General features: G+C 53.6%; 3 protein-coding genes across 4 annotated transcripts; 1 reads left to right on the forward strand and 2 right to left on the reverse strand.

Annotated features, from left to right (window-relative positions):
* Positions 1-4,252: 4,252 nt before the first annotated feature.
* TM4SF19 (transmembrane 4 L six family member 19) lies at positions 4,253-7,836 on the forward strand. Its single transcript, XM_027906147.1, has 5 exons — positions 4,253-4,331; positions 6,145-6,328; positions 6,445-6,522; positions 7,079-7,263; positions 7,548-7,836. The coding sequence occupies exons 1-5, from the start codon at positions 4,267-4,269 to the stop codon at positions 7,732-7,734; spliced, it is 699 nt and encodes a 232-aa protein (XP_027761948.1). The 5' UTR covers positions 4,253-4,266; the 3' UTR covers positions 7,735-7,836.
* Positions 7,837-9,330: 1,494 nt separating this feature from the next.
* NEU4 (neuraminidase 4) lies at positions 9,331-16,188 on the reverse strand. 2 transcript variants are annotated; one of them, XM_027906131.1, is made up of 5 exons: positions 16,179-16,188; positions 12,510-13,007; positions 11,493-11,698; positions 10,903-11,158; positions 9,331-10,517 (listed from the first exon to the last, which is right to left on the reverse strand). In XM_027906131.1, the coding sequence occupies exons 3-5, from the start codon at positions 11,691-11,693 to the stop codon at positions 9,466-9,468; spliced, it is 1,509 nt and encodes a 502-aa protein (XP_027761932.1). In that variant the 5' UTR covers positions 11,694-11,698; positions 12,510-13,007; positions 16,179-16,188; the 3' UTR covers positions 9,331-9,465. The 2 variants fall into 2 exon arrangements, with proteins under 2 accessions (XP_027761932.1, XP_027761934.1); XM_027906133.1 differs by lacking the exon at positions 16,179-16,188 and adding an exon at positions 13,079-13,673 and having other exon boundaries at positions 12,510-12,683.
* Positions 14,285-20,624, reverse strand: GAL3ST2 (galactose-3-O-sulfotransferase 2). The gene is made up of 4 exons (XM_027906149.1): positions 20,490-20,624; positions 16,327-16,407; positions 15,586-15,901; positions 14,285-15,500 (listed from the first exon to the last, which is right to left on the reverse strand). Exons 1-4 carry the CDS (start codon positions 20,609-20,611, stop codon positions 14,640-14,642), a joined length of 1,380 nt encoding a protein of 459 aa, XP_027761950.1. The 5' UTR covers positions 20,612-20,624; the 3' UTR covers positions 14,285-14,639.
* Between the last annotated feature and the right edge of the window lie 544 nt (positions 20,625-21,168).

Genomic DNA, 21,168 nt, shown 5'->3' on the forward strand with positions numbered 1-21,168 from the left:
CACCTCTCTGCTGAAGGGTCTCGAATTCCTGTTCCTCCTGGAGCACTGAGCTTGTGTGTGGAGACTCGAGCAACAAGGGCTAAACTAAAACCAATTTTCTTTTGGAGGCAAAGCATCACTTAGGCTGTGTTTTGTCAGGTACCAAACACTGCAGAGATGCAGAAACGTGGTGTTTGTGGTTATTTATCTAAACCACATAAAAACAGCTTACGAACGTAGAGACCTGTGTGGGAATGTCGGTGCAAGTGGAAAGATCTGTGTCATTTCAGGAACTTGTCACTTAATTTTTATTCCTTTTTGATTTGTATTAAATGTCACTGCCTTCTTCTGGTTTAATCCCTTTTTGATCAAGCTGATAAAACAGGTGGTCTTGTATTCCAAGAAGAGGAGTGACAGAGATGTGCTTTAGGTGGGGGAAGTGCAAAGTTGCTGTCCCATAAGAACTGGCTGTGCCTTGTCTGGCTGTTCTAATAGATTCAGATCCAGATCCAACCTCTGCTCTCCTTCACCCTTTTCTATTTATTTATTTTAACAAATTATGTTCTGTAAACCGAACAGCTCCTGTTTCAAAGACAAAGCAAACTGACATTGAACCCTGTGTTGGCCGTCCGGGTTGTTGGAAGTGCCCACAGGCGTGTTTGGATTTGGAGCTGGGGAGGTTAATGGATGCTCCTTCTGTGATGACTTTTGCTCCTGTCTCCTCTTGTCCATGAGATGCTTGGTGTCTGTCCACCCCCAATAAATAGAGCCATATGTACATACACACACGTGTTCTTAATTGGAGACCGTGGCACTCAACACCAGTGCCTCAGCCTGCCTCGGGATCATCCGGTGTTTTCCATGGGTACCTTGTGAGTGATGGCAGAAATCCGGGACTTGGTCACTGGCTTTAGTTGCTGTGAGTGTCTGCAGCACAGAGAGAAGTCGTCGTGTAACTTGCTTGTGAAACGGTGCTGAGATTTGAGGCATGGAAGGATCCAGGAACTGTCTGCAGAGCAGGGGACGAGGTGCTATTTTATAGACCAGATTTATATGAAGAACCTCTGGGTAAGACTCAGAGACACCACAGTCTAGGACAGCTGATTTTTTTTAAGATGAGGCTGTTTCCTCGAACTGGGGAACATTGAGTTTCAAGTCACAACTTCTTACGACGGTCACTTTCTTCTTCAGTGATGTCAACTTCACATGGGAGGAGGGAGAGGATTCGTTTGGAAGATTTCAGCTCACTGTGCTGGGAGGGACCAAACTCAAGGAAACCTCTGATCTATATACACAACTGCTGCATTTTTTATAAATATATGTAAATGTCCTATTGTAATATTTGATCCTGGAAATAAAACAAAACTGTTTTCAGTAGCTTTCTTCAGGTCTTGGTTTTTTGGGCTTGGGGTTTATTTGTTGGTTTAGTTCTAATTAAGGTCTGTCCCTGTGTTACATGGGGAGTTCCAGAGTTTTTCCTGAAGGATACTGGGGTAGAAGGATAAGGAACTGTTGACAACAGTGCACTGCTTGCTGAGCCCAAGAAAACTTCAGCCCATTCTAGAGGGTACAAAATCTTGAAGTGAGACAAGATAAGAAAAACACCCTTATGAAAATGAATAAAAAGAGGCAGGGATAAGATTTTTCCATCCTTACAATTGGAAGAGCAGAGAAAATGGGGCTTTCTGTTCTGACCTGTCAGTGTCTTTGTGGTGCAGGTGTTGTCAAGGCAGAGCCCCTGCTTTCTGCAACTGTTGTGGGGCTTCTTGGGATGTTCTTGTTGTGGCCTCACGTGAAATGTCAATGAGCAGAGGCCCTTCTGGACAAGGACTTGGTAGGTACAGTGGGGTAACAATAATTAAGAAACTAATTTTGGGTCATCCTCGTGTTTCTGGCTGTAGGTAGGTCTCCACTGAAACAGTGACCTCAGCAACTGCCTTGGTCTTGCCTGGTTTGAAGCTGGAAAACACCCTGATCTCTCCATGCAGCTTAGGAAAATATTTCCCATTCCTGCTGAATCAGAAATCTTTTTTCATTTGCAGGTCAAAGGAACTACAGGGACACCTCAAACTCAAGAGTTTAATTTACTTTTCTTTTCTGCAGACTTCTTCCAATTTTTAACTGGGTTGGTTTATCTGAAGTATTAATTCAGGTGACATTTGCAAGGGCACTAAAGCAAATCCTGTCCAGCAGCATTGTGTTGGTATTTCTTCAGTCAGTTCTAGCCCCTGCAGGGCTTGTCCAAGGGGATTTTGGAGGAGTCTTGGCTGACTTGTGGCAGAAATAGATTTGCAGATTCCACAGAGAGGAGCAGGAGAGACCACTGGGTTGTGCTGAGCATCCTCTTGGCCAGGACCGCAGTGGAGGCTGGTTTGGCACAGAAAGGTTTCATCTCAACGCTTCCAACTGCTCAGCCTCTGGTTCTCCTTGAAGCCAAACCGCTCTTGAAACCCAACCTGTGCAATTTCCCCAGCCCCAAAGGAGTTTGGGGAAGAGAAGGGGAGCAGGGAAGCAAAGAAGCTGTGAGAAGGAGTCAGAGAAGGACCTTGCTGAGCTGGAATTGCTTTCCATGGGACCAGGTCTGGCTGTGCCTGGCAGCAAGTTCCTTGCCCATAATTGCTGTGCTGGTGCTTTCACAATTAAGCTCTCGTGTGAGAAAGGCAGGGGCACAGCCCCTCGTGTGCTGGGCTAAAATTAACCTTTTATGATGATGATGATGATGATGATGATTACTCTTATGGGTACAAGGGGAAGAAGATCAGCAATCCCAGATTGCCCCTGAAGCCTCCCCGGCACTGGGTGGCCTGAAGTTTCCTGTGGGAGATGATGGAGTGGATCATGTGTGGGGCAACGTGGGAAGCTCAGATCGCCGTGACGTAGGAGAGGCACAAGATGAGGTTGCAACACATTTTCTTCCAGGAGTGAAGGAACACTTCCCCTCTTTCTAAGTAAGAAAAGAGAGGAAGGAGAAATTGGATTATTCTCGGCACTCTGCTGTCCTACATGTTTTGCCTTTGCTGTTGTCTGCATTTTAGAGACCAATTTGTCTTATTTAGGAATAAAAGGGGAATTTACGTGCTGCTGCAGACTCTGATTTTTCCTTTCAGAGGAGCTGTCGGGTAATCTGCTCCTCTCATCTTGTTTTTCCTAGAGGAACAGAGTGGCTTAATGTGACCCAGCCTCACCCATTCATCTTTTCCCAAGTGACTCTTGAGGGCTCCAACTCCACCTTCTGTTTCTTCCTGTCTTGGAGCAGGATTTATATCCTCGACTCTCTGATTCAGAAGCAGGAATAGCCACTTTGAAACACATCAGCAAATGGGTGTGGGTCACCCTGGGTAGAGCAGTTGGGGTATGGACCGAAGGCAGCACTCCAGGTGCTTTTTTTTACTTGCAGCATCAGAGCAAGACTTTCTCGGGACACTGACACAGCTTTGCAGCCCTGGTGGATTGGGAAGCCCCTGTCCCAAGCAGCTGATGTGCCTCAGGTCCTCGTGAACACACAGGGAACAGGAACCGTCTCAAAACTCTTCTTGGAGAAGATTCTTCCTTCTTCTCTTTGCTCATGCCACCTGCAAACTCCTCTGCCAACCAAACTGCCCCATTTTTGCCATTTTTGTGGTGCTGCAGTTCCTCAGTCTTCTGTTCTTGGACACAGAGATCATCCACATTCTCCCAATCCTGTTCCTGTACTGTCAGACCTTCCCTGTGGGAATAGCAGAGGAGTTTCCCTGTTGCACAGTAACTGCCAGCCGTGGGCACTCTGGGTGGGAAAAGGTGGTGTCTGAGGACTTGGAATAATTCAGATGGCCAGAAACCTTTCAATCTTATCACCAAGGCATGAGATGTACTCAGCACCTGAGGAAAAGCTGGGCCTCCTGTGAGGAAGAAAAAGGTGGGAGTTAGGAACCAGCTGAGACACGAGAATGTTTATTTAGAAGCTTTTATTAAAATATCAGTGAAAGTGGGGAGTGTTCTCTCAACAGTCACCACAGGTCATTCCAGGAGCAACGGCGTTTGCTTCTCAGGCAGCGGTCGAGGCACTCCATGCAAATGTGGTTGGAGCCTTAAAATGTGAAGTTGTGCCTGTTTTGATGAACTCTGGCAGTGAAAGGGGGAAGGACCGTGCAGAAGGATCAGCCACAGCACCGGAGGATCTGGCTCATTCAGCCAGGACAGTCATCCTTTGGATGGAAGGATCATGACTGATGCATGGGCAGACCTTGAGTGGGAGGAGGAAGAGAGGGAGCACCCCCTGGGGCTCCATAAATAGGCAGCCAGGGAGAGATGCCTCAAGCACAGGGCTCATCCCAGGGGTGGACGCTGCTGGCTCTGCATGCCATCACTCCCAGGTAAGCCAGGAGGCGGGGAGGACAGATCCCCTGGGCTTTGCTGGGATCCCTGTGCTTTTCCATGGAGATGTGCTGGCAGAAGGGTCGAGGCTTTTGAGGGTCCTGAAGGAGACTGGATCAGCTGCACTGTGGCTTTGCCTCCCCTCACGCAGGGGTTTGTCTGTGTTGGCTGAGGGGGAAGCTGCCTGTTCAAGGGGAACAGCACACCATGGGAAGCTTCCCCGGGGGAAAGAGACCTCCTGCCATCCCCAGGGAGAGGGCAGCTGTGGAGGGGAGGGAGAATCCTTGGAGAGGATTGCAGAAAGCTCTGGCTTGTGAAAGCCTGGGCTGTGAACTCAGAGGAGCAGAAGCTGTTCCAGAAGGTCCTCCATGATGGGAAGCTGGGACTCAGCACCGGATACTCATGGCTATAGAGGGAGAACAACCACTCACAATCCCTGGACTGCAGGCAGGACCACACTGAGGGTGAGGGGCCCTAAATTCCATACAACCAAGGTGAGCAGGATGGAAAGCAGAGGGGACGTGGAACTCCAGGATGAGGAGAGATGTTGGTCCACTCGGTTGTCTTGGCAGGTCTCCCAGCCTCTTCCTCCATGCTCAGCCCTCCCTGGCACCCTGCTGGCACTGCTGTGCGTGGTCTCCAGCAGCTCCCATTGGGCTGCTGCTCCCTGGCCCCTCGGGCTGGGCCGGGCCGGATGCGCTGCCTGAGCTGTTCCTCCCAGACGCACGAGGGTGCTGAGGCAGCTCTTCCCACGGGAACAACCAACAACCACGTGGTGCAGTGGTGCCACAGTCACTTCTGCTTTGCAAAGCCAGAGTAAGTTTGAAAAAGATTATCCGAAGCCAGAAGCAGCTCGATCCAGGGAACTTGTGCAAAGTGGATCACAATCCACCAGGAAAGGGGAAAATGCATGGACCCAACTTGGAGCAAAAAGAACACAAGATAGAAGAAACCTGGGAGCCAGGACAGCATCAAAACTAGGTTGTTTTCAGAGGTCCCAGAGTGGACATCTCTGTTTTCAGAGGTCCCCCCAATGGACATCTCTGTCTTGTAGGTAGAGAAGAGAGGTAATTTTGGACAAGAGAGGTCCAAAGAGAGGTAATTTTGGACAAGAGAGGTAATTTTGGACATGGAAATGGGCAGGCGCTTTCTAGGTGAACTCATAACTTAGTAAGATGTCAGTGGAGTTGGAGGGTAGGGGATAACCTTTCCTTAATTAAGTGGTTTCAGCATACTCAGACCTATGGCAGGATTAGTGTCTGACAGGGATGGAGTTGCTGTTGGATTTTTGATTGGAGACTGATGTGCTTTCACAAGTCCTCATCCAAGGATTTTGCCCCTTTCCTGGCTCATTCCCACTCTCTGCAAATACCAAAACTGAGCCGTAGTGGGTGGTTTGCCCCCTGCAGTATTATTATCACAGAATCACAGGCTGGTTTGGGTGGGAAGGGACCTCAAAGACCATCTCGTTCCAACCCTCCTCTCCAACCTCCACCTCTCGTTCCTCCCTGGGCAGGGACACATTCTGGAGGAGCCGACCCCAAAGCTGTGCAGGTCTCCAAGGCTTGGTGTGGGACTCGCTGTTGTCTTAAACTCCATTGCCTGTTTGGCAAAGAAATATTAGGATTTTCATTGGAAATGTCCCTCAAGTAGGGGCAGTGCCAGTGGGGTGGGCTGGAACCCAAACTCACGACCCAGCAACTCCTGTTCTCCCGCAGCTGTGGGATGGGCTCGGGGTGGGGAAGCCGTGGGGCCCCACGAGGCTGAAGGCAGCCCTTTCCTCTCCTCCTCTTCCTCCCCGTTCCCATGCAGGACAGACATGTGTGTGGGGAAGTGCAGCCGGATTGTGGGTCCCTGCCTGCTGGCCCTGGGCACGCTCTCCACGGCAGCCAGCATCCTCCTGCTCTTCCCTGGCGGAGCATCCAAGTACCTGTTGGAGGGGCACATCAGCAGACACGCCGTGGCCGTGCCGGGTGTCTGGGGAGGCGGCATCCCCGTGAGTACTGTGGTTCACACCCGTCCCTCCTCACAGGCCTGTGGAGCAGGGACAGAGGGATGGAGCAGGGCAGGTGGCTCCTCTTTTTCCCCCAACCTCACTTCTCCTTCCCACAGGTGCTGCTGGCAGCGACCCACATCACAGCATTGGGGTGGCGATGCGCCGGCTGCTCCAACTGCGGCACCCGCTGGAATGTAAGGGACCCCTGTGCTAAGGCAGCGTCCAGCAGCATGGGGGGATGTGGGGTGGGACTGGCAGGGTTCCACCTCTGCCATGGCCCCACAGTGGGATCCTCCTCTCTCCTCATCCCATGGTGGGATATGGTGGGTGGCCCCTCTCCCACGGCAGGTCCTGGCATGATGTCCCTCTCCAACGGCCCCATGGTGGGACACGGCACAGAACCTCCCTTTCTCATGGTCCCATGGTGGGATGCTGTGTGGTGCCCCCCTTCCCAGAGGCTTTCCATGTGGGCTGGCATGGACTCAGTCCTGCCAGGCTCTGCAGGGCAGACCCCTGCTTGTCCCTGCTCCCTGCCCATTTCCCTCCCTGCCTGTCTCCACTCCCTGCCTGTTTCTGCCCAGCCCAGCAGAAAGCTGTTCCACGCTCAGCCACAGCTGCTGGGGATTGGAGCCCCTTGAGTGAAGGGGAGGGGAGTTTTCCCCCCTACCAAACATGCTGACAACCAGCAGCTGTGTTGTGGAGCCCACCTGACTTCCAGTGTCCCCTCTGCCCCCCCGGTGCTCCCCACAGGCCTTCATCTCCACTGTGCTCTCCAAGCTGGCATTCCTGGGCGCTGCCGCCTGCTTCATCCTCTCCGGGGTGGGTTTGACCAACGGCCCCCTCTGCTTCTACAACGCCTCCGAGCACAGCCTCGGGCACGGGGCCCTCTGGGGTTACCCCTTCCCAGATGCCGCTGGCCAGGGGCCTGATGCCAGGTGAGGGGCTGAATCACCAGTGCTGCCTCATCAGCCTATTGCTAATTAAGTCAGTGTTAATTATGGAGCTGGGGTGGGTGGGCGCTTGCAAGACTCCGTTGCTCGAGGGGTGCTCACCTTCCATGAATTTCTACATGGTGCTTTGCACCTCCATCACCCCCTGACCCCACTCATCCTCGAGCTGAAGGACGGGATGTCTGGGACACCCTCCATGGCGGAAGGCGATGGGACTGCTGACCTGCCACGGGCAGCATCCTGCATCTCCTCCCCTCCCCGTCACACAGGGCTAGGACCTACCTCTATGATCGGCACACCTGGAGTGTCTGCCTGGAGCCAGAGGGCATCGTGGCCTGGAACGTCACCCTCTTCTCCGTCCTGCTGCTCGTCAGCGTGGCCGAGATGGTGCTGTCCTTCCTTCAGATCCTCAACGGCTGCCTCGGCTGCCTCTGTGGCCTCTGTGAGGGCAAGTAGGGACCGAGGGGGGTGCCAGGAGGCTGCGCTCGGAGGAGGCGTCACCCCTGGTGTCACTTGGCTGGTGGCACACGCCGGGCTGGAGGTGTGGTAGGAACTGTGACACCGGCCCACTGCAAGAGCCCCGTGTGAGATGGACAGAGTCCCCCGTGAGGGACAGACACCCCAAGTGTTGGACCAGCATTAGTGGGGCTGATGTGCCAAGTGCTGCCCCCACGCAGAGCCCCCCAACCAGGCCATACCACTTCCCTCCTCCCTGGAGTGGGTGCCCTTGGGGCTGCCAGCCCTTTGGGGTTGGAAACCGGCCAGGTGAGGGATGGAGGTGAGGACTTGGCTCATGGCACCCCAGTGTGAGCCCAGTGGCTTCCTCAGCTGCCTCCCCCCACCCCAGTGCAAAACGTGGTACGACGGTGTTCGTAGAGACAAGAGGAAGACTTATCGTAATTTTTAATAATCAGTTCGTATTTATGGCAGTTGGGCTGGTGTTTGTCACCTGCAGAGGGCAGGAGAGGGGAAGGAGACCAGAGAAGCCGAGCTGGGCTCTGGCTGGAGCACTTGGATGGAGTCCTGCTGGAGGAAGCAGGGCTGGAATTGAGGTGTAGACCCCCAAAGTTCACCCCCACACAAATGTCAGGAGCAGCTGCTGCTCATCCCCAGGAGCAGGACCCCACTGCTGTGCTTACAGGGCGGTCCTGGTTTCAGTGCATCCTCTACTCCCCTAAACCTTTACAGGGACCCAGTGTGGGCCTGAGCCTGCCCAGGCTGGGAGGGTGTTTGCCCCCCACTGACAAGGGCCAAGGAAAGCAGTGATGGCGACAGCAGATTAAAGAAACCAAAGCACTGAGCCAGATTAAACAGTAACTGGGCCACTGTGGTGGTTTAACCCCATCTGGCACCTGAACACCACACAACCACTCCCTCACCCCCATGCTGTGGGATGGCTGAGGAGAGAGTCAGAGGGTTGAAAGTGGGAAGACCCATGGATTGACATAAGAACAGTTTAATAATTGAAATAATAATAATAATAAATTGTAATGTAAAGAAAATAACAAAGAGATAGATACAGAACCCAAGACAGACAAGTGATGCAGCACAAACATCTCTTTATCATCAGCCCAAATCCAAAACCCAGTCCCTTCCCAGCTGTGATGAAGGAACTGAACTCTACCCCAGCCCAAACCCTCACAGTGACTTCAGGGAGACTGTTGAGAAAAAGCATTTTCATGAAAAAGGAAACAATTTATATAACATGAAACATTTATATAACATATAAAACATTTATATAACATAACTATTTATAACAACGGGAGGAAAACTCCCTGGAGCAGGGTGATGGTACCAAATGTGGCACAGCTGGAGCATCGTGTCCCCCTGATCCAGCACACAGGGAGGGCACAGGGTGCCCCCAGCTGCCTCCTTTCGGCATTGCTGTTGCTCCCCAGCATGTTTCTTGAGTGGCTCTTGCTGGAAAGGAGCCTGGGGCTGGGCGGGGGGCACAAGCCTCCTCACCAACCGATATATAATTAAAAAAAACAAAAAAAAAAAACAAAAAAAAACCAAAAAAAACCAACAAAAAAACCCACAATAAAAGTGAGATCAAATCCGGCCTGGAGACGGTAACACTGCTCTGCGTGACGTGGCCGTGCTGGACGCGGGGCGGGACCCCAGGCTACGGGTTGATGTCCCGGGATCCGGCACTAGAGGGGTGGGAGGAGCTGACCCGGGGGATCACTAGGATAGGAGGCAGCTCCTTCGGCCCCGCTTCCCGTGGCGCCGGGGGCGGCGGCGCTGGCGGGGAGCAGTGGCTGTCACGGGGATATTCTGGAGCACGTCGTGCAGCGTGAACATGCTGAAGGAGATCTGCTCGTACGGGGACTTCGTCCCGTTCTCGTACAGGCAGGCGAAGGCGATGGCCGTGCCACCGGCCACGGGGGCCTCCGTGTAGGGCAGCTCCATGTAAGCCAGGTCTGAGTAAGCGCTTGGACCCTCATAGATGACCCAGGGCTCTGTCCAGCTCTCTGCATCCCTGGGGAAGGTGCTCAGGTGAACCCCCATGTTGACCCGCGACATGGGGCTGGTGGGGTGGGAGTAGAGGATCCAGGTCGGCGCTTGGAAGAAGGGAGTGGGGCTGGGGGTTGCTGCAGGGTCCCCCTGGGCCACGGTGACACTGTGGGCTTGCTGGTGATGCCCTGGGGTAGGACAGTCCTCATCAAGCTCGTCTGCCTCATGGTGGCTGCCAGTGGCCACAGTGGGCAGCTCATCATCCACTGCCTTCCAGGTGGGCAGGTACCGAAACCCCCGGCACATCCTGGGGAGCAGCCGTTGAGCTGAGCCCCTGAGGGGCAACACAGAGTCCTTGGAGGTGGTGGGGACATACACAAATGGTGCTGGGAAGCCGATGACACTGCCGTGACAGCCATGGGGGGGCTCGACCAGCCGCTGGACCAGCTGTCCCCTGTGGAAGACGGCCCCGTCATCCGTGCTGAGCGCCTGGACCCTGAAGCCCAAGGGGCTGCGGGCGTTGCAGTACAGGACGTTGGATCCATCCTCCTCATCCACCGAGACCAGCTGGCACTCACCCGTCTGCAGGTTGGGGATGAACTCCCCGAAGCGCCAGCCGCGGCCGTGGTCATCGCTGTAGAAGGCAAAGGAGTGCGGGGTGGTCTTGCAGAGCTGCCCGAAGCACTCCTTGCAGTCGATGTGGTAGCTGTAGGCAGGCACCAGCAGCCGGCCGGAGCGCAGCTGGATCCCATGCCCAGGGCCCAGCGCGAACGTCGCCCAGTCTGCGGAGCGGAGAGGGGATAGGGTGAAGGTGCAGTGGGCAAACTGTGATCACCACGGTACCCTGCCATGCCTGTGGAAGGGTCTCCCAGGCTTCCCCCATCCAGCCAAGCCAGATGGTGGGTTGGGAGGGCAGCCACGTGCTACCTGGTTGTCCTCACGCATGGTCCTTCCCCATGGCTATGGGTAGGTCTCCATCTTCTTCCTACCCCAAGCACTATAGATACTCCTCCATCTCCTCTCCCCTCTACTTAAGGTTCTCTTCCACCCTCTTGGAAGCCTGTGGGCTTCCTAGGCCACACCACGGGTGGCTCCAGGAGGCCAAAACTTACAGTCACATCCTTGCTGGCCATCCTTCCCCCTCCCCAGCCCTCTCCAGCTGGGTACCTTTGATGGCTGCGCCAATGACCTGCTGTGTCAGGTCTGTGGCCGCGCTCCAGCTCAGGCCCTGGTCGGCGCTGGTGACACAGCAGAGGCGGGTGACGTTCTGGCCAGTGACAATCTGGTAGGCTTCGGGCGTCCTGCCCAGCACCGTGATGAAGAAGAGGAAGAGGGTGCCCGTGAATTCATCGTAGAGCGGGCAGGGGTTCATTGACCGGTGGTGCTGCAGAGTCGCCGTCTCCAACACACGCATGTCTTCCCACTGCCCAGGGAGAAGGAGGAGGAGAGAATAGAAAGGGACGAGACAGGTGAGGAACATCCCACTTTTTCGCCCAGAGAAGCTGTGGCTGCCCTGTCCCTGGAAATGTTCCAGGCTAGGTTGGACAGGGCTTGGAGCAACCCGGTCTCTAGTGGAAGGTGTCCCTTCCAACCCAAACCATTCTGGGATTCCATGATTCACTTCACCCATCCCAGCCTCCCCCCTCCACTCAGCTGTCTCCCAGAGCTCAGTTGTGCCACACAAATACAACCCCCCGACTGTCCCCATGTCCCCAGCCCCGCGTGTCCCCTCAGCCCGGGGTGCACCCCCGTCCCACCTCCACGTAGCTGCCGTAGATGGTGCCGCGGCGCAGCACCAGCAGGTTGGCGTGGGCATCGTCGGCGCTGAGCCGCTCCTCGGCGAATGCCAGCAGCTTGGCCACGCAGGGCAGGTAGAGCAGGGCAGGCACACGGTACGTGACGCCGTTGGATTCCCTCTCAAAGAGCACGGTCCGGGCAGGGAAGTGCCGGGAGCCCATGGGGTCTGCGGCAGAAGGATGCAACCCCCACCACGGTGGGTTGGAGAAGGTGGGGGATCAGCTGCTGGGCACGACCAGGGGCACTGGGTTGTCCTTGGAAGGGTTGGGGATCTAACTTGGTAGGTTTGGGCTTGGGGAAGAGCCAGGGAGCAGGGGCTGAGGGGCAGGGCTGGGGTAGAGAGAGGCTGAATCTGCACTGCTCTGGTGAGGAGTCCCTGAGGCTCAAAGGGTGGCCATGCCTTTCGGTACCAGCAAGGAGGCTGCCCTGGGGACCCCAAAATAAAGTTAAATACAATTAAATTGATCTTCAAGATGCTCTTCTGGGAAATCAAGGCCAGTGAGCAAAGGAGCTCCCTGCTCCCTTCAAGTGGGCGCTGGGAGGGCAGAGCCCACCTCTGCACACACAGGATCCCCAGATCAGCCAGCTCATCAAGAGGGGGTCAGGGAGTGTTTTGTCCTGTACCTCTGGTGCCTCCAGCACCATGGACCCAGTGGGCTTCCTGTTCCCTCTCCTCTGTGGGGGAAGCCTGGGGTGCCCAACACAGATCGTGGGGTCCCCGGCCAGGCTGTCCCTGCAGCAGAGGGTGGGAGCTGTCCCCAAGTGCCCTTCCTTTGGGGACAGCAGGAGTGCAGCGACTCCACGGTCAGCTGTCCCCAGGTAACATGTTCCTATGTGTCCCTGGGGATCATTACCACAGGAAGAGATAGGCACCCCACTCCGGGCACAGCTGGAGCAGCCAAGAGTGACTTTCACCTGTGGTTTAATCAGGAGCTTTTGCTGCTCTAACACCCCCCAGAGAAAGCAAAGGCACTCACCAGGTCCTGCTCAGCTGGGCTATCCCCTCTGTCCCTCGGCCCCAGCAGCTCCCGCCGTTGCCGAGTTCCCGCAGAGCCGTCTCCTCACTGCTTGGCTGCCACCCTCTTCCCTTGCAGGGTCCCCCCACCGATGGGTCACGGGGCTCCCGCGGTGGCGGTGGCCAGGAAAAATCCCTGAGTCAGCAGTGGCACTGCTGGTGTGGTGCCCATGGCACAAAGGCACCGTAATTGGCCCGGGCAGAGCCGGCGGCCCCGTGGCTGCTAAGCCTCCTTCTTTGGACCCCCTGGGGATGGGATGCGAGGGGAGCCATGATGGGGGAATTACATCTCCTGCCTCAGTTTCCCTCCTCCTGCAGGCTGGGAGGTGCTGCAGCCCATGTTCACCATGGTCCACCCTGCTGTGAGCTCCCCAGCCTGGGGGTTGTGGTCTGGAGGTTCCCAGCTCTCCCAGGACCCTCAACCTTCCCAGGACCCCCAAATGTCCCAGGACACCCAGCCCTCATAGGACCCCCAAATCCCACCAGGATCACCAGCCTTCCCAGGCCCCCCAGCCTGCCCAGGACCCCTACCTGCACACAGGTCAGCTACTAAGAAACTATTTTTACACCTATATTCCATCTCTGTCATCAACTTAGCTTAAAGGGGCTTGACAAAATTCACAGGGCAGGTCATAGGTCAGAAGCTCCACGGGGAAAACTGACGCAGATGCTGCAGAAGTGCCCGTGAAGCCCCCTTGGATGGCCCAGGGTGACCACATGTGGCTCCAGCTGCTCCACCCTGCTGGTACAAGTGCCTCCCAAGCCTTGGGTTAAGAGGGTTCCTGGAGCAGGGAACCGTGAAAATACTGTTAATCTTTGTTGTTGCTGCTGGACACCTGGGCTGTGAGGAGCACAGGTTGCAGGGCAGGTTAACCCCTGCCTCAGCTGCTTCCCTGCTAGGTTTAAACAGAGTCGAGGAAAATCCTGGGTCTGCTTCCCACCCCACTCCCCAGACAGCTTCCCAGCTGGAGCTGCTGCCCCACAGCTTCACCCCTGAGGCAACACTGCCAACCAAGCAACCCCAGATCCATCCTCCCCATCCCATCATCCCTGGCCCTGCTGCTGTGGCAGTGCCATGAAGGTTGGTTGAGATGGCAGCACCAGCCCCGTGGATGTGGTGTCACCGCTCGTCACCAGTTCCCAGCACACCCCTCAGTGCCAGCAGTGCCAATATACTTCAAAGCTGAGCCAGTGTCTCCTGCTCCCACCAGCAGGGGTGGCACTGGGGACCTGGGTGGCACCAGCATGCCCAAAGCTGTGCCTCACCCTGTCCTCTCCTAATCCCTGCTGGAGAGCTCAGCCAACACAGCAAGAGGAGACCCAACAAACCCTATGCTGGTCAAGGGCGTCAGGGATGCTGATCCCAAAGCACCTTCCCTGCCCACAGACCAGGGACCCTCGCACGAGAGAGAGAGGCAAAACCACAAAACGTCCTCCCAGGGAGGCACCAAGGTGTCCCCACGTGGGGCAGAGGCTGCCACACCTCGTGACACAGGTGAAAGGAACACCTCACATGCCATGGAGAAAGGCAGCCAGCCAGCGTGCCTGGCTTTGGGCCAGATGCTTGGGACTCCCATCCCAAAGGCAGCCCTGGCAGTGCATGGTGGTTACTCCTTCTGGAGCATGGATGCTGCTGGATGGGACATCCAACACGTCTCCTGCTCCTTTGAGAGCTGCATCCCCTCGTTGCGCTCTCCTCGTTTCCCTCCCCCTTCCCTACACCCAAAAAATCAGGACTTGCTCCGGTGAGCTGTGACTAGACTGGATGTAGTGACGGATATCAAATGAAACTAAACGCAGGCAAATGATCACATCTGTGATTAATGATTAAGAAGCTGGAATGTCTACACCAGCTGCAGCCTGCCCAGCACTCACCAGCTGGGAACAGGCAAGAAGGATCACACAGGATCTGACCAATGAAGAGCCTTTGGCTCAAGGTCCCCAAAAAGGGATCAACCACCAACTTGGTGACCCTGAACAAAGCCCCCACTGCCTCCCCCTCATGCACAAGAGTCCTGTCTTGCGTGGATCAGTCACATGCCAGACAGGGTGATGCAAAGCAGTGGGAAGCCACAGTGGGTTATCATGTGTCCTAGTTGGTATTTGGGAGCTGCATCCTCTCCTGGCGAATGGTCCACGGCAATGGCAATCCCAGCTGCTTCCTCTTCTTGTGTGGGTGTTGGACAGCGTAAAGGTAGGACATGTACTGGAGCTCTGGAACGACCATTTTCTGGCAGGTTCTCAGAGTCCTGTCGTCCAAGTCTTGTTTGAGGTTGTACCCCAGGATATTTGCAGCCCCTGACTGGTAAGGCTGGAGAGCTTTGTTCCTGATGTGACCCTTCCCCACTGCCTCATGCTCCAAGAGACAGGTTTCCATGAGCTCCTTCTGTCTGGTTCGCAGGTGACCCACCTCCTTCTCCAGCACCTCCAGCCCTATGGTCTCCTCAATTCTCCTCCAGAAGCTCTGGTTGAAGTGCAGGTAGAGCTTCCAGTCCAACGAGCACCACGTTTTTATCCGCTCCTCACTTTCCGGGGTCAAGGTCTGGACAGTGTCTCGACTTCTGGAATTGAGCTTGAAGTAAATTACATCATCCATATCCCAGCATAAAGTGTGCTTCAAGAGGATCATGGACTCATCAAAGTAGTCTGCTATAAGGATGAGGTGGAAGTTCTGCTCGATCTCCTCCAGGACGGCCTGTGTATAGTTTGTGTTGTCCTCCGCGTTGTTGTCATAGCCAAAGTCAAACCACATGATATTCCTGGCGTAGGTGTTCTGCCCATAATCTGCAGGGTGGTAATACCGCGTGGGTGACGCCAGGTACTCGTTCACATCCTTGGAGTTCCTGAAGGCAGGTACGTAGTGCTTGTAGTAGATGTAGGAAGACTCCAGAAGAGAAATAGGGTTCCTCAGGATGGAGAAGTAGAAGGTGTTGGGTGGCATCACCTTTTGCACCTATTTGTGGGAGGAAGAAGAGGTTATTCCAGAGGCACTGCTGTCCCAGCCAGGTTTCTCCGCAGGTGTTGTGGCTCTTTCTTACCTCCAAGGGGTTAAACCGCATGTGGTTGCACATGATGTTGTAGTTTTGGCCTATGGTTTCAAAATCCTCCACAAAGTGGGCCATGAAATTCCTCGGGTAGCCCAGGTGGTACTGCTGGCCAGCAGGGAGGGCGACAGTGAGGTGGTGCCTCTCTGCAAACCTAAACATGATGTTGAGCACGGTGCTGCTGGCTGTCTTGTGGGTCTTGAGGAACATGACGTTTGTCTTGGCATGGCATGGCGTGGGAGAGGTCAGCAGTGGCTGTTTGAGGTTCTGCGGGAAGGTGACTGTTTGATCCTCATGGAGGTTTGAGATTCTGCAGGAAGGCGACAGATGGGGCAAGCAGCCTCTCCGGTGCTGTACCCCATCTCCAAGACCTGGCACAGCCAAACCCAGGGACTCCTCTGACACCACACCTCCGGCTGGTGCAAGTCTGCACTCAAACCAGCCCCATCCCTCCAATGTAGATGTCAAGAGTTTTCTCTTTCTCCTGGTTCTCACTTACCCAAAGGATTCAGCTCAATCCCCGTTTCTTTCCCTATCCAGCTGCTTCTGCCCTGAAGACCTGCACTGTGGCTGATTTGATCCCTTACCCACCCAAACAGGGACCTAGGACTAATTTTGGGGCCACTGCCCTTTCAGTATTAGCCTACATCTCGTGAGAGCTGAATGAGGTGTCACAGTTAGGTCCTGGCTGCCTGGGCACCCGAAGCTGTGCAGCCTTGCTTCTGCTTCACTTACCTGTAATCCTTCATATGGAAGAATCCTGACAGGAAGATAAGTCCCACTAAAAAGCTGAAAATGATGAGACACTTGATATTCCTGGAAAAAGAAGAAGAGTTTCAGTGGATTTTTATCTGATGGTCCTTCGCTGAACCACCAAACTTCACATCTTGCCCTTGGGAATTTTAATCCCTGGGAGCACAGTTTTAGGTCTCAGTGGTGGCAGCCACCTTTGGCACCCCCAGCTGTGTCAGCAGCTCTGGTGTTTGAGGCAAGTCAGTGAGAAATTGCATTTTCACTATTACTCTCCTAATTTTGGCAAGACACAGTGTGCTTCACACAGAGCCAAAGCTTTTCCAACAGCCTCCCACTCTGCTCTGCTGCTTTTTGTCTTGCATTTCTCTTGGTTTTCTGGGGCTTTAGAGCTTATTCACTATTCAAACTCCCAGATTATTCACTAGAAACCGAGCCCTTTGTAGGGCTATAAAGACTTTCCTGGTGAGAAACCTGAGCAGCTCCTGTAATGGTATCTCTCCAGAAGATGGGGATCACAAAGAAACACTAAATTGAGGTGGTTTTTTTTTTTCAATATAACTGAGATTTTTTCAAGTCAGAAAATCAATTAATAACCAAATAAGGTTTGGTTTGTAATGATTAATTACACCCCACTTTGAAATGGAAGTGCTGGATAACGATGAGGGGGATAATCTTTTCCAGCACTAATTAGGCAACCAACACATCAAGTGTATCGAAGTGTCCTTGCCCCTTGCAGGGGGTTGGAATGAGCCCAGTGGGTCTTTAGGGTCCCCTCCAATCAAAACCATCCTATGATACCACGATCATCACCAGCATCCCACTGGGACACAGAGAGGATCTTTTGAATGCACCAGATATGCAGCTTTAAGTTGTTTTGAGAAAATAACATCCCAATTTACAGAATGGTATGGTAGGACTTGCAGTTCCCACTCTCCCAAGGGAGCAAGCAAGGCTCCAAGCCTTTCTCCAGGAGCCCTTCTCAAAGCCAGGGAACACCATCAGCCATAGCTGGCACCAACCTCTGACAGGAATTTACAGCACAGCTTCTGGAGGAATAGTTTCAAGACATAGCTGCAGGCAAGATTTCATCAGGATTTCCTCAGTTTTGGTCCCAGGTTTGGGGGTGGGGGGGTGGGCAGGCAGTGTGGTGGTTTTCCCCCAGCTGGCCTGGGGGATCCTGGAAGAGTTATAGTCAAGTAGGAACTTTTGCACAAGGCAGAAATAAGCCCGGACTCGGAAGATGTAACAATACGGTTTTCCGGTAAAATATGCTGAGTCATAGTTGACTGACATGCGCAGTTAGCAGAGTTATATAATGTTATTAGCAGCCAATGGAGGTTATTTATGTAATTTGGGGACCAATAAAGAGTTAACATGTGTAGCCTAAAAGTGTATAAAAATAGCAAGCGGCGTGCAATAAAGGGTTCCAGCTCCTGGATCCACGAGGGTTCGTGTCGTTACTCCCGCCTCGACTGCGACAGGCAGGAGTGAGACAATCCCCTATCCTTGGAGATGGGATGGAAGAAGGAAGGCAGAGGGGCCCACAGGCAGCGAGCAAGCTCACATCTGCCACATGCAGCCCCTGGCAATCTTCTTGGTCTTCCATTTAAACCGAAAGATGTTGCTGGTGCAATAGTTTTCCACCACCCTGCCTGCCTGGAGGTCCTTCCTGAGCTGGTCTGGCGATGTCCTCCTTTTGCACCTTTTCTTAGGTGTAATCAGTGGTTCATTTATTTGTTTAGGTGGTGTCTCCAGAATGGCAACTCTGACTGATGTTTTATGGGGCAAACAAATCGCATACACCCAAAACCATCTTGAAGGCAGACTAGGATCACAATATGCTCTGGAAGGACTATCAGCCCCTCCTGCTGCAAGAAGACAGGCTCTATAAACCTCTGAGGGAGCCCCTGGTGGTCTAGAGGGTAAAGGCGCTGCACTGTCACTGCAGAGACCCGGGTTCAATTCCCGGTTGGGGCCACTCCCTGGGCAGATGGAGCTCGTTAGCCCTGTAAGGCAATCCATCTACGTCCTGAGGACCTTGCTGCCACTGTCCAAGCTCGCTTGGCCCCGGCAGATGAACCTCAGGATTAAAGGGTGGGCTCAGTTCCACGCACACTGTGTCTCACCTAAAAAATCCAATGCGCAGGCTGGAAGGTGGAAAGACCTTCCCCAGTTCTTCGTTCGCGAAGACTGGCCATTAATTAAACCTCTGCATCCGATCACCTCAAGGCATTCTACAGTATTCTAATAATTGTTTACTTAAACAAAGGATGGCAAAGTGCCTTCCTGCCTCCAAATCTCCAGACATGTTCAGCACAGCGAGCTTCTCTCCAGCCTAACTGAATGCTCCCGGCAGACCCGTTTTGTCAGCATGTGCCCAAAATCAAACAACAGCTGGATTCTGCATCTGGAGACACAGTGGGGATAAAGGTACAAATTATCTAGGCCAAAACCACGGCAGCTTCCCAGAATGGACAGTTTTAAGGAGCTAGAGTGACTGACTTCTGTGGCACATGGTGCATGGTGGTGCCAGAATGTGCAGAAATGACAGGCTTCTTGTCCCAGGGGTGACAAATGATGCATTCTCATGGCACAGTGCTTGTTCCTCTGCCTGGGATGGAGGGATGGATGTAAAGGCATCTGCCTTCCAGCTCAGGGAGTGAGCAGGGAGTGGGGACGTGGAGGGGACTCTGCTGCCCCTCAGCCCAGCAAAGGCATGCAGTGGAGGTGTGCAGGGGAAGGGCCAAGAGCAGGGATCGAGGTGATCCCCAGGGAGTAGTGTGGGACAACAGAGATGGGGAGATGAGAGGAGAGGCTGCAGATATGAGGGGTGCTGGTCAGTGCACTCAAGTAGCCAGGTCCTGACTGGACAGGGGGTTCTGTCACCACCACCCCCTGGGCTTGTCTACCCACAGCTGCACTCACAGGGGCTGTCACTGGCTGCAAGCATGACAGTCCCACACACGAAGCGGGAATAAACCTCTCATGGACCAACCTGATGGCACCTTTTCCTCCTCTAAATGACAAATCTCCATCATTCCTGCAGACGTTGTGGTTGTAAACAAATGAGCCCTTGAAATGAGTCAGGGTTTTTACTGATAGAAACTGCATAGGACCTTTACCCAGAGCATACACACTCTGTTTTAAACACAGTGCTACTGCTCTGCCAGAAAACAGCACAGGACCAGTGTGGGATTCGCTACCAGACCTTGCTTCCAGTGATGAGTAAGATGTGACAACTCCCTGAAAGTCTGCAGAGAACAACGATTACATTTCAAGCTTTATATGCTTCAAATACACCTCATGGAAGTTATGAGAATATCAAGATTCTGGACAATGGGATTTTTTGAGTTATCCTCTGCAGGGCCAGTAGGTGGACTTGATGATCCCCTATGGGTCCCTTCCAGCTCAGGATATTCTATGATTCTATGACCTGCAAACCTGCACTGGGGTTTCACCCCCCCCGTGAGGCTCCCACTGCCCTGGCACACCACTATGAGAGCCTTGAAGACTGTTCCCTTAGTGTTACACACCCCACCCTTTGTCACAACACTGCAAGTCTCTGACCGGAACAGAATCATGGAATCATTCAGGTTGGAAAAGACCCATAAGATCTGACAAAGCAAAGCTCAAGACCGAAAGCCCCAGCTTGAACATCGCACTGAAGTTACCTAAGCATCCGTGACACGCAACCAGCCGGGGAGCCCTTGGAGGGAGCACTAGGGGAGCTGACTGCGAACACACACAGTTCTTCTAAGAAGCCAAAAAATTTGTGGAGCACTCGGCAGGGCTCCACTTGCCTTTCCAACCTGCACTGTGCCATCTCCCAGCTGTGAAGAAAACATGGAAAACTCCCTCTCTTGGAGGTGCCGCTACAGATGCTTTAAGGCTTGGGGCAACCTCCTTGTTGCTTTGGTTTAAGCAGAAAATAACAGACCTCTGCGTCAACTTAGCAAGGTTCTTTCAAATTAAAAGACCTGGGACACAGGAAAGAAAAATTCATGGCAAAATTATTCCCTACACTAGAGCAAACTGGAACTAAGTCTATAGGATATTAACAACTTCCAGGGATTACCTGAACAAGCCGTTCCTGCAAAGCGAGTTTTAATTCAGCACCCCAAGCACTTGGCTCCCTCTGCCCTTACCTTGGAGTGCACCCAGAGCTTTTCATGCTGCTGTGAGCTGGGAAATGTCTCATTTGCAAATCGATTCCAGTACCCTTTTCATCTCCTCTGCCTCTCAGTGGCCACTTGCCTATTTCTAGCATCCCCTCGCTGCTATAAATGGCTAGGCGAGGACAAAGGGAGGATAAAGGTGAGGGCAAAGGGAGTGGCTAGGTGTTCCCCAAAGTGGGTGGGAGTTAATTAATAAGCCATGGAAAGCTCTGATGTGGCAGGACATCAACACAGGTATAAAAAGCTGCCCCAGGACACAGCGTTCTCAAGAGCTTTGCAGGGAAGGAAAAGTTGGGCAGGGACCCCTTAGTGGGGACCCCCCTCTCTCCTGGCTGCAAGAGGGAGGTGTGGGGGGCTCACAGCAGGATCCAGGCAGGGTGCTGGTGGAGGGCATTGGTCCTTTTGTGACCCTGAATGTCACATTATCTGGAGCCGCCGTGGTCAGCTGTGCCTTTCCTCTGCTTCTTGCACAGTGGGTTAGGATTGTAATTCCCTGCCAGACACATTTGGTAGGAGGAAATTAGGGACATCAGCAAAACCGGAATGGCGTTCACCTACTGAAAATTCCTCTTAAAACATTTAGACTTCTGACTTTTTGGTAAAAATGAAATTATTGTAGCTGGAAGGTAAGGGCTTCGACACTTGGCTG

The sequence above is a fragment of the Empidonax traillii genome, unplaced genomic scaffold (genome assembly GCF_003031625.1).
Source record: "Empidonax traillii isolate 1590-97213 ecotype Southwest subspecies unplaced genomic scaffold, ASM303162v1 scaffold1250:size145484, whole genome shotgun sequence".
Lineage (NCBI taxonomy): Eukaryota > Metazoa > Chordata > Aves > Passeriformes > Tyrannidae > Empidonax > Empidonax traillii.

Coding starts and splice junctions, on each gene's coding strand:
- NEU4 (XM_027906131.1), bottom strand. CDS start 11,693: ATGGGCTCCCGGCACTTCCCTGCCCGGACCGTGCTCTTTGAGAGGGAA. Junction 11,159..11,492: donor TCTACGGCAGCTACGTGGAG/GTGGGACGGGGG, acceptor CTCCCTGGGCAG/TGGGAAGACATGCGTGTGTT. Junction 10,518..10,902: donor CATTGGCGCAGCCATCAAAG/GTACCCAGCTGG, acceptor TCCGCTCCGCAG/ACTGGGCGACGTTCGCGCTG.
- TM4SF19 (XM_027906147.1), top strand. CDS start 4,267: ATGCCTCAAGCACAGGGCTCATCCCAGGGGTGGACGCTGCTGGCTCTG. Junction 4,332..6,144: donor CTGCATGCCATCACTCCCAG/GTAAGCCAGGAG, acceptor GTTCCCATGCAG/GACAGACATGTGTGTGGGGA. Junction 6,329..6,444: donor TCTGGGGAGGCGGCATCCCC/GTGAGTACTGTG, acceptor TCCTTCCCACAG/GTGCTGCTGGCAGCGACCCA.
- GAL3ST2 (XM_027906149.1), bottom strand. CDS start 20,611: ATGCTAGAAATAGGCAAGTGGCCACTGAGAGGCAGAGGAGATGAAAAG. Junction 16,408..20,489: donor AGCTCTGGGTGCACTCCAAG/GTAAGGGCAGAG, acceptor TTCTTTTTCCAG/GAATATCAAGTGTCTCATCA. Junction 15,501..15,585: donor TGCGGTTTAACCCCTTGGAG/GTAAGAAAGAGC, acceptor TCCCACAAATAG/GTGCAAAAGGTGATGCCACC.